General features: G+C 42.1%; 1 protein-coding gene across 1 annotated transcript in view; it reads left to right on the top strand.

Moving 5' to 3' along the window:
• The first annotated feature begins 9,259 nt into the window (after positions 1-9,259).
• The window catches only part of kif20ba (kinesin family member 20Ba), a 105,063-nt gene continuing 101,736 nt past the window's right edge, over positions 9,260-12,586 (top strand). Inside the window, exons 1-2 of the mRNA XM_085799196.1 lie at positions 9,260-9,402; positions 11,902-12,049. Coding sequence (XP_085655322.1) covers positions 11,903-12,049 — 147 coding nt within the window. The 5' untranslated portion in view covers positions 9,260-9,402; position 11,902. The remainder of the gene's footprint in view (positions 9,403-11,901; positions 12,050-12,586) is intronic.

The raw sequence follows: 12,586 nt of genomic DNA, 5'->3' as shown, positions 1-12,586 counted from the left end.
GGACTTTATGCTTAGTTGTGATGCTGGCTAACATCCAAACATCTCTCACAATATGTTGCCTCAAATACGTTGTTGACTTAACTTAGAACAGATGTAGACATCCTTGTTCATTTTATCCAGGTTTAGTTGGTGTTGTGGTCTACCGCATAACTTTATCCAGAGCAGACACTTCTCTCGGTTGAGATGTGGCTTGGGAAAGGGTTAAAAAAATCCACCCCGTGGCCCAGCCTCTCGGGATACCTAGTGTCGGAGTTGCATGTACCCCATGCACACCGTTTGACCATTTTAAACTTAAAATGTCAAGAGAAAACATATAAAAACGAATGAAAACTGACCAACTGCAATGCATTTCAATGGACGTGGAAGCAGAGAATGTCCCAGTGTATGGGCTAGCTATGCGCACTGTGATTGGCTCATCGCGCTGGGGGCGTGGCTTAGCCATAGGTCAATTGACGACGGTTGATGAGATATGACTGTGTCCATGAGAGTGCAGTTCCGGTGATGTTGAGGGTGGAGGAAAGGCGGGAGAGGAGGACGGAGTGTCTGATGGTGTCAAAGGCTGCAGTGAGGTCAAGAAGATGAGGATGGAGAGGTGGTCGGAGTCTGAGGCAAGGAGAAGGTCATTGGTGATCTTAAGAAGGGCTGTTTCGGTGCGACGTTGAGTACAGAATCCAGATTGAAATGGTTCAAACAAGTTGTTGGAGTTGAGATGAGCTTTGAGTTGAGCAGCAACGACACGTTCAAGTATTTTGGAGAGAAATGGAAGGTTGGACATTGGCCAGAAATTGCTCAATGATGTCGGGATTGAGACCAGGGGCCGTATTCCTAAAGATTCTTAGTGCAAAGAGTTGCTCCTAGTGGCCAAATTCTAAGAAAATTCTTAGAATCATGATGTTTTCTTAGAATCTCCCCTAAAAGTTAAGAGTAGATCCTAGTAAAGATAAAAGCTATTCCTAAAGAATCCTAGCTCTTAAGAGAGCTCCTAAGGTGGGATCTGTTAAGAGCAGGGAAGAGGACTTTTAAGTGGCTTAGGAGTTCCCTAAGCAGAAGACAATATGGTGGACAGAAGAGGCAGGAGAGATATTCTCGATGACAGTGAATTAATGAAACGCTACAGATTGTTCCTGTTCCTCTGTCCAGTTGGGTTTCCTTGTTCTTTCAAAGCCAACCAACACTGCTTCTTATAGGCCAGTCAGCAACAGGGCTGGACTGGGACAAAAATTCAGCCCGGGCATTTTCTGTCCAGACCAGCCCACTACATTATCACACAGCGTAGAAGTGTGAAGTCCACAATTCTTGCGGAGAGAGACAGGGAGATGAGGACAAACAGGGACAATAGTAACAAAATATCATGACAAATAATCTAAATAGAAACATATTACAGACAGTAGCAGCATGAGAGATGGAACTTATTAAAAGGTGACTAGGTCATTATGAAACCATAGAGAATTGGGGGAAAAAAGTCTAAGAATTACAGGTCTGAATAGATATGCATTCTCATATGTGTATGTGCACAAGTATGTATTGCCCTACTTCCTCGTCCGCAGCCAGCCAGCTCCACTCTCACCAAATTTGTGACCTGCAAGAAACAGCAAACAGAACTTGTACTCAGTATTTGTGTACTGACAAGTATATGTAGCCAAGTAGCCTTTTTGTGACATGGTGACACCTAGTGAACAAATTTATCTGTCATGAAGGATGACTTAAAAGTCTCAAAAGAGGCCTAAAGCGGCGTTCACACCGGACGCGATAGACGCGAATATAATCGCGCCAGACGCTTCCATCGCGCCGCTTGGTCATTGTGGATCATTCGCGTCCATCGCGTCATTCGCGCTAGACGCTCCGCCCGTTCATTTGAAAACCGGTGATCTCAACCTGCTCTCTTTCCACGTCGATCGTGGCTCATATCACCACCGTTGCTACATTGTACTACTGCTGTACAAGTCTCAGAAACACCGGAAAACCACCCGCCGTCATGTCTGGGTTCACTGTGTGTGTGTGTGTTGTTGTTTTTTTTGTCCACTCTGTGTAGAAGACGGCAGCGGTGCCCACACACAGCTCAAATACAATCAGCTTCTCCTTCATGTTGTTCTGAGTGTAAACAACCGTACAGAGAAGGCCTGAAAAGTTCAATATTTTCAACTTTATTCGCGCCGCTTCAGACGCGCCGCTTCATTCGCGCCGCGTCTCATCGCTCCAGACGCTCCATTCGCGCCGCCTCCGCCTGAATCGCGTGTCATCGCGCCATTTACATTGATTTTCAATGTAGAGTTGCCGCTCCATTCGCGTCTATCGCTTCCGGTGTGAACGCCCCTTAAGGCCTACTGTATTCCTGTTAATTGAACTTAAAAGATATGCAGATGTTTGAATTTAAAATCATCATCAATGCTTCAACAAGGATATACCGGTAATCATAATCAAACCTTTTTTTCTTAGACAAAACAAGTTGCCTAAACTCACAAAGTCAAGATGAAGGTCTCAGATATGATGGATGACTCACGGCCCTTCAACTAATGGGCTAATATGTTGTCACATGTTAGAAAAATAACTGCTTCAATCCCTGTGGAGCTACGTTAGCATTAGCGGCAGCTGCATTCACCAGTATGCAGTTAGTTATCACATTCAATGTAAAAACGTTTTTTGCTTTGTTTTGGACAGGTCTCAAAAGTGTAGCCTAGCCAGCCCCAGGCTAATGTTACTTGCCTCCACTCAGGGGCGGAGCTAGAGGGGAGGCCGGGGTAGCACTGGACCCCCCTGAAATCTGATTGGACCCCCCAGGTGCCACCCCAGATGACTGACATGTCGCAGCACCGCAGGACGTAATGTTAAAAGGAGCAATTGCATTTTGAAATGGGTGAAGCCTATTGACTGCTGTCCCTCCTGTACAGTAGTTGGCGCTATATACCACAATGACTTGTAATCCACCTAAATAGTAGAAGAAGAAGAATTGCCACAGTATAAAATTTGAACTGGGGGGCGGGAGGGCTGCTGAGTTGACTCGAACCCAGGGTCGCTGCAGCGTGCGTGCTCTCTACCAGCTGAGATACGCCGCTCATGGTTTTAATCAGAGATTAAATCAACAATACACTGAATGCTGAGAACTTACCGCAGCTGCACCTCATAAACATGCTGTGGGTTTTTAAAAAGAAAAGCCCCTGGGGAAGATAACAGGACACAAAATAACACTGGATCTGAAACAAGAAGAACCGGTAGGTAGCCTAGGCTACTAATTCAACCTCGGAGTCAATGGTAAGTTATATAAATCACATTGTTAATAATATAGGCAGGGTGCGATTTGCCGGGGGGGATGGATCCCCCCCCCCTCTCTGGTCATATTATCCCCGGTGGGGATACGTGTTGTCCCCCCCTCTGGTCAGTAATATCCTACTTTAGATCAGGTCTACATCATTTGAACCGCGAGCCTTCTCATCCCCCCTACAGTAGCGCACAGCGTCTCCCAGACCGTCATTATGTAGCCCAGGCTACTGTCAATTCTCAAAAAAAAAAGAAAAGAAAAGAAAAAAAGGCGAGTCTCGAGATGCCGGTTGCACTGGGTCGGGTCTGTCTCCAGGTTTCAGCAAATAAAAGCCGGTCTCAAGCCGGGTCTGTTCTACTACTTAAAGCCGGGTCTGTTCTACTACTTAAAGGGATAGTTCACCCTAGAATGATATTTCGCTCATTATCTACTCACCCTCATGTTGACTAAGGGCTGGAAGAAGTTTCAGATTCCTCCGTGGCTTCTCTGAGTTACAGGGGGTCTCGGCATAGCAGTGCATGTCCATATAACGGTTGCAAAGGGACACCGGAGCTCTTCGTAAAAAAACACACACAAAAAAACATCCAAATACCTCCATGCTGCTCGTATGTAATGTCCGTCTTGTGCTGAAGCCCCAAATTGCGTAATTGTCCCGAAAAAAATTAAATAAGTCTATATTTTAAGCTTGTTTGTAGCGGAAGCTTCTCGAAGCTCCTCTTCCTGGTCCGTCCAAATCTCGCGTGATTTGCGCCGGCGTCAGCATGCGTCAGTGCGGTTACTGCGAATCACGCGAGATTTGGACGGACCAGGAAGAGGAGCTTCGAGAAGCTTCCGCTACAAACAAGCTTAAAATATAGACTTATTTAATTTTTTTCGGGACAATTACGCAATTTGGGGCTTCAGCACAAGACGGACATTACATACGAGCATCATGGAGGTATTTGGATGTTTTTTTGTGTGTGTTTTTTTACGAAGAGCTCCGGTGTCCCTTTGCAACCGTTATATGGACATGCACTGCTATGCCGAGACCCCCTGTAACTCAGAGAAGCCACGGAGGAATCTGAAACTTCTTCCAGCCCTTAGTCAACATGAGGGTGAGTAGATAATGAGCGAAATATCATTCTAGGGTGAACTATCCCTTTAATGTTTGGGTGCAACAAAGTCACTGTTATAACAAAATCAGCATCAAATCTGTCCCTTCAAAATAAAGTTAGTGACGTGTCTGTTTGGAGCAGCTGCCGACAGATGCGCAGCTGCAGTGACAGTTTCCTCATCACTAAACCTGGGCCACCATCCGATCCTCCCTCGGGACAAAGTCTCTTGGACATATATTGTAGCCTATATTCTGTGTTTTTCTTCTCTTTAACCGTCTCATTTCAGTTTTTGTCGGTTGGCAATCATCTGGTGCACCCGCTGTTTCTCTCGCGCTCGCTCACTCACTCACTCTCGATGCGCCTAAATGTTATAAAACAAAATAAAAAGGAAAAAAAACACAGATGCGCAAATTGAAATGACCTATAGGCTACTGTAGCCTATTCAATGACCACAGCTGATCACAGCTTGTTGTGACACACCTGTCACGTCTCTATGAATGAACACAACTAGGCTACAGGCTTTCTTTTATTTATTTATTTTTGCCGCGGTCCGACCGCATCGGGTCCAGGGTCAACACTGGTCAGACCTGGTCTGGTCTCTGCTCATTTATTTGCTCAAACTTGGAGCCAGGTCGGTCTGGTTGAGAACGGTAGTTTGTCAGGTGCGGAGGTACGGTGCGGCGAGGGGGGGGGGGGGGGGTTCCTATAGTCACTTTTGTCGCGTTATATTTAATATAATGCCTAACCCTATAACCTAACTGTGTAAGTAACTGTGTTGAGGGAGTAAATGTGTAAGTAACTGTGTTCAGTGAGTAACTGTGTGAGTAACTGTATGATTGTGAGTAACTGTGTGTTCAGCAAGTAACTGTGTGATTGTGAGTAGGCTGTGTGAGTAATACAGTATGTACTTAAATGTATTTCAACATTTAGAGACTCTGATTACAATTGATTGTTCGAGAAACAAATTCATCGACATAGTCTGTGGACCCCCTGAAATAGCTTTGGCCACCCCCTGGCCACCCCAAGGATAAAAGTCTAGCTCCGCCACTGCCTCCACTCGCTCATCATCGCCGGGTCCTCTTCGCTCGTCTCCCGGCGCAGCAGCACCTGTGGCTGCTGGGGGGTGGGGGGGCGGTGGTGATCCCCGGCACAGACAAATGATCAAGAGGGAGGGGAGGGGCGGGCCAACGAGAGCTGAGAGATTTCATTGGACTAGCCCAATGTCCTTCAAGAAAATCAACCAATGGGCCACGTTTAGTGGCTCAGATACTGTTGCGGTCGATAAAAAACTATATCCTTTTTTTTTTTTTAAATTATGACAGTACTGGGCCGGCCCAAATATGTGCATCGGCCCACCGGGCATTGCCCGGTATGCCAGATGGCCAGTCCAGCCCTGGTCAGCAATCACAGACACTGATGAAAGCTGAGCCATTTTACCCTTGTTAATACCAAATTGAGTTGAAATGTTGAAAGTTGAAAGTGCAAAAATTACCAGCATGGTAATTAATATAAGCAAGTTTCACTATGTGAATACTGTGCAAGTTTTCACACATTTTGTAGGATAATTTTAAAGTATAGTTTACTATTCATTTAACAGATATTTTGTTTTATGTGAAATATTTTTTTACAATTACACAGTCTTTATAAGATTGGATTCTATGGTTAAATGTATCAATTTGAGGGTCCATCCTTTGCCCATTATCACCAAAAGTATATTTCTTATCTAGCTTTTTTTTAAGTATATTTTTTGGGCTTTTTGGCCTTTAATTGACAGAACAATTGAGAGAGAGAGAGGAAGCAGAAAGAGGGGGACAGTTGTTAATGAAGCTAGGTGGGATAGGGTCGAGTTCGCAGGTTGAGGTTGTCTGTCGTTCCTTTGAGAAGGGTTGGGATGTCGTGCTGGATGATGGGGGGAAAATGGGAGAAGACCCGGGCAGTTATAGGAGGGCAAGACAAGGCAATTTTATTCGTGTAGCCCATTTTTACAAACAGCTTGTCTCAAAGGGCTTTACATCCCATCATAACAACATCCTCTGTCCTTAGACCCTCACATCAAATGAGGAAAACCTCCATGGAAAACCCTTTTAACAGGGAAAAATTGGAGAAAATTGGAGGAGAGGAGAAGAGGAGAGGAGAGGAGAGGAGAGGGGTAGAAGGAGTGGGAAGGGAGCTGTAAATTGTGTCAATTTTGGATTGAAAATATGAGAGGAAGGAGTTACTATTTTTTTAAATCATTATTATCGCTATTATTATCAAGTGTGAAGCACCATGTATGTGAATATGTTTGCTATGTATAATCTATGCAACTATAAGGTTCTTGTCATACTGTTGTTGTTGTGTCTTTTTTAGTTTTTTTTTCTGCAGTAGTCTATAATTAACGTTACCCTCAGGACAAGTGTGGGGGTGGGGGCTTTGGGTTGGGAGAGTAGCAGCCGTAAGGTGAGGTCACGGCTTTGGTTGAATGCAATAGTCAATGGTTGCTGATATTTTGTACATAAGATGAAAATTGTCTGCACTGTTGTGTTTCAACTATGCTGATGTCCTTCTGCAAACGAAATAAAATGAAATAAAATAATCTCATCCAACGTGAATAAAGAGCAAACACCTGGATTTGTACAAAATGCTAATAAAGTGATGACATATGAGGGTAAATATGACTGCTGCCTATTATTTGTCCAGTCAAAGTCATGAGGCTGCAGCAGATGGCCAAGCTCAATAAAGTAATAAAACACATCAACCCTTACATACTGTTCATTTCATGCCTTCATAGTACGATAACAATTCCCTCTGATGTTTGAACTACAGATCTAATTACAATGTATAAATGTGATGTTAATAAATGGGTGATGTAGCTGTGAGAGAGCAGGGAGAGGGGATTGAGGTTTTACACCACTCATTATCTATCTAACTATCTATTTAGTAGGGCCGGGACTGTAACGCGTTAATTACGATTAATTAATTATACAAAAATTAAGGCATTAAAAGAATTAACGCATTTTAACAGTGGTTATAAAATCTAATTATGAATAAATAAAATATACTTATTTAGATTCAAGATTCAAGAGCTTTATTGTCATTGTGACATTTTAAAAAGCAAAGTTGCTGTAAGGTGCACTCAAAGGCAATAAATACGAAATTCCTATATTTAAAAATTAAATGTATGAATAAATTGCATATCATTTATTATAACTAGATGATCATAAGATTATGATTTAATGTTTAATTGACCCTTTGTTGGCCTTCTGATTGGTTGCTGATCCACCAATCAGAGCGCTTCTCCCCATGTCACATGTTGCACAACATTCTAAGGTTGGACAACCCTGGAATGAAACCCTATGAAACAAGATAGGTAGACAGCAAGTTTTTCGGCAAAAACTACTTTATAATTTTTCAATATAGTTAAAATATGCCTGGGGTTCCTGCAGTAGCAACTCATGATATCTGGAACGTATTCATGGAGTCATTTTTATCCCATTCCCCAAACCTAAGACATCAATAAACATGTAGGCTACTGTATTACTTTAACCTACTGTTATGTATTTAGTTCATAGACTGTAAAAAGAATGGACGTAGCGTCCGTGACGTCACCCATTGGTTTTGGGGAGTCGTTTTTGTGACTCAAATATGGCGGCCTGAACAGCGCCATGTTGGATTGGCCGGCCGAGAACCCGCCCACTGGCCTCGAAGCAGCTGTCCACGGAGCTGCTCAGACCTGTCACTCAACGTTTCCGCGCCCTGATTGGCCAGAATTTTAACCTAATAACAGTAAAACTGTAGAGTTAAAAAAAAATTCACCCCCCTCAGAGTGTGTGCGGGGGTAGAAACTATCGATTGAGACGAAAAAACGTTCTGACACCAGGCTTTTAACATGTTTACTGAGGATGTAAAGTCGGCGATTTTAACATGGGGGTCTATGGGGAATGCTCCCTTCTGACACCAGCCCCCAGAGGAATTCGAGGGGATTGCAGTTTTTTGAACGCGGAAGTGAGCTTCACTTCTCAGACCGACAACTGCCCCCTTGATTTAGTTGAGCTTAATAATAGGGTTTGGGGGTGGTCCACTAGGGGGAGCTCTAGGCATAGGTCAAAACTGCAAAGTTTTGTTTGTTGTTGTTGTTGTGTGCAGTCCTCATGAGAAGTGAGCCTGTTTTTCCCTGGCTGTATTACTGAAGTGCTATTGAAGCTCATTCATTCTCCAGTCCACTCTCTGGTCGTGTTCATAAACAGAGAAGATCTAATACCTTCAAAGTTATCTAGCAAACGTAACATTACCGCTGCTAATGTCTTTTGAACTTTGTGAAGTTTTACGAGGAAAAACGGGAGATCGGCGGAGATGAGCTTGTAGCTAACGTTAGCTAGCGCCGTTAGCTACTAGCTAGTGAGTGACCAAAACAATGATTTTACCCCATTTTTCGGAAAAGTCAGGTAATGCCCGTTCAATCGCTATTGAGCCACGTCTGTCCTCTATCATGGGCACTATTTTTCTGATGTATAAGTTAATTCAAATTTTCCTTACAAGCAATTTAAATCTGCCTAATTTTCAATGGTTTCCAATGGGAGTTAACCCTTCCGTGACCATTGTTTGTCCAACCTAGCAACAGTAACCGTGGGGGGCGGGGCCTTGACAAAGGGTCAATTGTGTGGAGTTAGGGAAAGAAAGAAGTTACCACCGTGGTAGTTGGATAATAAAATAGCCTATTAGATAACCTACATTTAAAAAATCGATCTGCGATCATGGGTTTAGTTTTGTCCGACTCATTCATGAACATCACAACAGTAATAGTTTCGTTCCGTAAACACACCATCGCCATTGGATCCTATCGGTGAAAGCACAGATTTCCGACCACAACATCAACCAGTGAACGCATCATATGACGTGCGCATGCGCAGTTTCTGCTCGAACCCGATTGGTCCGTTTCAAACTGAGACCGCGGCGGCTCAGTGTTGTTGTGTTTTAGCTCCACAACAACTAAACGTCAAGTTAGCGGCTCACAAAAAGAAGATTAAACTACTCTACCGTGTCTGAACCAGATGCCACGCGCTCAGCGGACAGGTGAGTTCACCTGCGGACCAACAACCGGGTCACAGAGGCAGCTGGAGACGTCTTTTATTCAGAAAGAGAGCGGGGGTTTGTCAAACTGTAGAAGTGTCGGTTAGCAGTTAGCAGCTAGCGCAGTTAGCATTTAGCTTAGCCGCTGAACGTGAACAGAAAACGTTTTTGTTTTTATATTTTTATATTAACGGACCGGATATTAACAGTTCGGATAAACAGAGAGGGAAAGAGGTTCGGTGAACAGAACCGGACCTACCGGAGCTTCTGTCTCCTTCTGAACCAACTGCTGCTGCTTTTATTCAACAACCGTCATTTAACGTTAACTTTTTTTTTTTTTTTTTTTTTTAAGGCAAACTTTATTGACAATTCAGGTATTACATTTAGTAAAACATACAAAACAAAGAACAATACAATGCCAGGGGTGTCGCAGTATTCAAAATAGTATACAAAACATTGCTATTAATCCAATAAAATATTAGCCTATATAAAATGCGTAACTCAGTGGTTTTAATAGCTTTTTTGTTTGATGAATATTGTTTGAGATCCTTCTCAAAAACAATGGATTGTGAATAGCGAATTTGGATTTGTGTATGTGGTATTTTGCAAGTAGAACAAGCAGGTTGATGATATGTTAACGTTACACCTGCTCCCTGTGAGTTATATAACACCTGGGCAAGGCTGTATTTATATTATCAAGTTTCTTCTTTCTTCTTTGCTCCTAACAACAACAACAACACTAGAGTCGACTAAAGAGTGAAACAATAATAATTCTTCACTGAAAGCTGCATTTCAAAGTTAGTTATGAAGCGTCTTCCTCACACTTTTAGTGAAGAGTAGGACTGAATCTGAAGCTGAGCTATCACAGTAAGTGAGCTATCATGTAAACTGAATTTTAGATGATGTCACTTCTTAAATTTAAAGTTTTGACCAATCACTGAAAGTAATCCTTATCTAAGTAATAAATATATATATATATATAAATATGTTGGAAATATCTCAGTGAATAGTTGAAATGGTCATGGGAGTGTATATTCAACCGCATTTTGACAATAATCTAGAAAAGAATACTTAATATACATAAGGTTTGCTAAACTTTCCAGTTCATGTTGTTGGTGAGATGACGTCTCTTATTAAATCAGAGACAGGTATGATTCCATACGATGCGAAACGATTTGATGAGGGCTGCTGCAACTAATGATTATTTTCACTATTGATTAATCTATTAGTTGTTTGGTCAATAAAATGTTGCAAAAATATCAATCAGTGTTTCTCAAACCACCAGACGACGTCCTCAAATGTCTTGTTTTGTCCACAAACCAAAGAGAGACTCAGTTTATTGTCATAAAGGAACAAAGAAACCAGAAATATTCACATTTAAGAAGCTAAAATAAGAGAATTTTGACTTTTTTTTTCTTAAAATACTACTCAAACCGATTATTAGATGATCAAAATAGTTGAGGATTCAGCTTCTCGTCATCAAACAAAGACAGAACGTCCTTCTGCTCAGTCTCATCTCCTCCTGTCAGCTCCTCACTGAGGAACATCTGGAGGCTCTGAAACATCTGGAGGAGGAAGACGGATTCTTACACTGGAGGAAAATCAGAAATAGGTTTTAAAATTGAAAAATATGAGAGATGCGGTTGATGTAGCTGACACTATTATGGAATTATGTTTGGGATTTTGTGCAAAACGATATGATTTTCTGTTTGACAGGGTATCCGCGGGGTCTTGAAAAGTATTAAAAGGTGATAAATCAATTTTGGGAAAATTAAGACCCTTAAAAAGTATTAAAAAGTCTTTTCACGACTTTATAAAGTCTTAAATATTGAAGGTATTTTTTCTGAATTAGCTGTCCAAGAATTTGAGTTGTAAAAAACATTGCGGAAGTGTGTGAATTCATTTGTTTTATTAAAAAACAAAGATGAACCGGTTCATGAAAAAGAAAAGAAGATTGTTGTTTTTGTTTTTTTGAGAGTTGAGCAATGTTTTTTTTGATAAACTTTGCCTTTTATTTATTATCCCAGCCTTTTTTGAATTCTGTTGTATCATAGTGGTCTATATAGTCTTTATCACAAAAACGTAAACTGTTCAGTTAATGTAAATGGTTACAGCTTGAAGTGGCGGTGAGGTTAGGTATTAAAAAATGTTGAGAAGGTCTTGAAAAAGTCTTAAAAAGGTATTGAAATTAACTTCAAGATTCCTGTATAAACCCTGTTTGATGTTTTGAGTGATGTGATCTGAATAAGTTGATCATGTAAGAAGGGTAGGCGAAAATAAGCGATAGCTTCAGCCTATGCCTTTTCAGTTTGGCTTTTTTCTAGTTGAACTGATGTTTTCTGTTGGACTTTCCATTTTGAATGACCTGACCGAAATAAACACATTTTCATTCATTCATTCATTCATTCATTCATTAAAACGCCACTTTAAGACGCTGGATAAACACGGTCGTCTGTCCTTTAACCTCCTTCCTGACCTGTGTGCTTCTCTCTGTCGCTGCAGGATGATGATGATGGACTCATGTCTGACCCACGGGGCCGACCGAGGGGAACAGGTGGAGCAGGACGAGCTGCACAGACCCCTCCACCACCGCCCCCCACCCCCACCCCCACCACCACCACCAGGTGTCTGCAGCTCCACAGACTCACAGGTGAAACTGACCCGACCCGTCCACAGTGATACCTGCAAACACACTATTATGCACTATTATGTGAAAATGTTGTTATATAATCTCCAACAGATGCAATAACCCCCCACATATCTGTTTCTAGTGACAAATGTTTACTTACTCCTATTTCAATATACTTTTTCTCTTCTTGGAATGTTGTTTAAGCACTTTTTATTACCGACTATGTGCCTTTCTCTGTGTTTTAAAGGGACAGTTCAACATTTAGTCAGATCCTCCTCTCACCATAATCCCTATAGTCACAGCAGTAGGTTCATTACCTTTAATTATCGGTGCATGTTGTTTTGAGATGGGCGGGGCGGAGACGTGAGCTGCTCAGTGAACGGTACAGGTCCCCTGTCCCTCATCAAACTCATCAAATACACAATCCAACAACTCCACCACGCTATGAGATAATAACAGAACGTTACCAGACAGAGTTGTTTTAGAGGGAAATGCAGCCGGAACTACATTCCAGACACAGCTGCTGGGCGGAGGGATTTCAGAAGAGAAAGTAGTTCA

Source organism: Trachurus japonicus, chromosome 15 (genome assembly GCF_045865225.1).
Source record: "Trachurus japonicus isolate A0001 chromosome 15, Traja_1.0".
Taxonomy (NCBI): Eukaryota; Metazoa; Chordata; class Actinopteri; order Carangiformes; family Carangidae; genus Trachurus; species Trachurus japonicus.
Note: the sequence above shows the minus strand (reverse complement) of the source record. Positions and strands in the feature narration are given on the sequence as shown.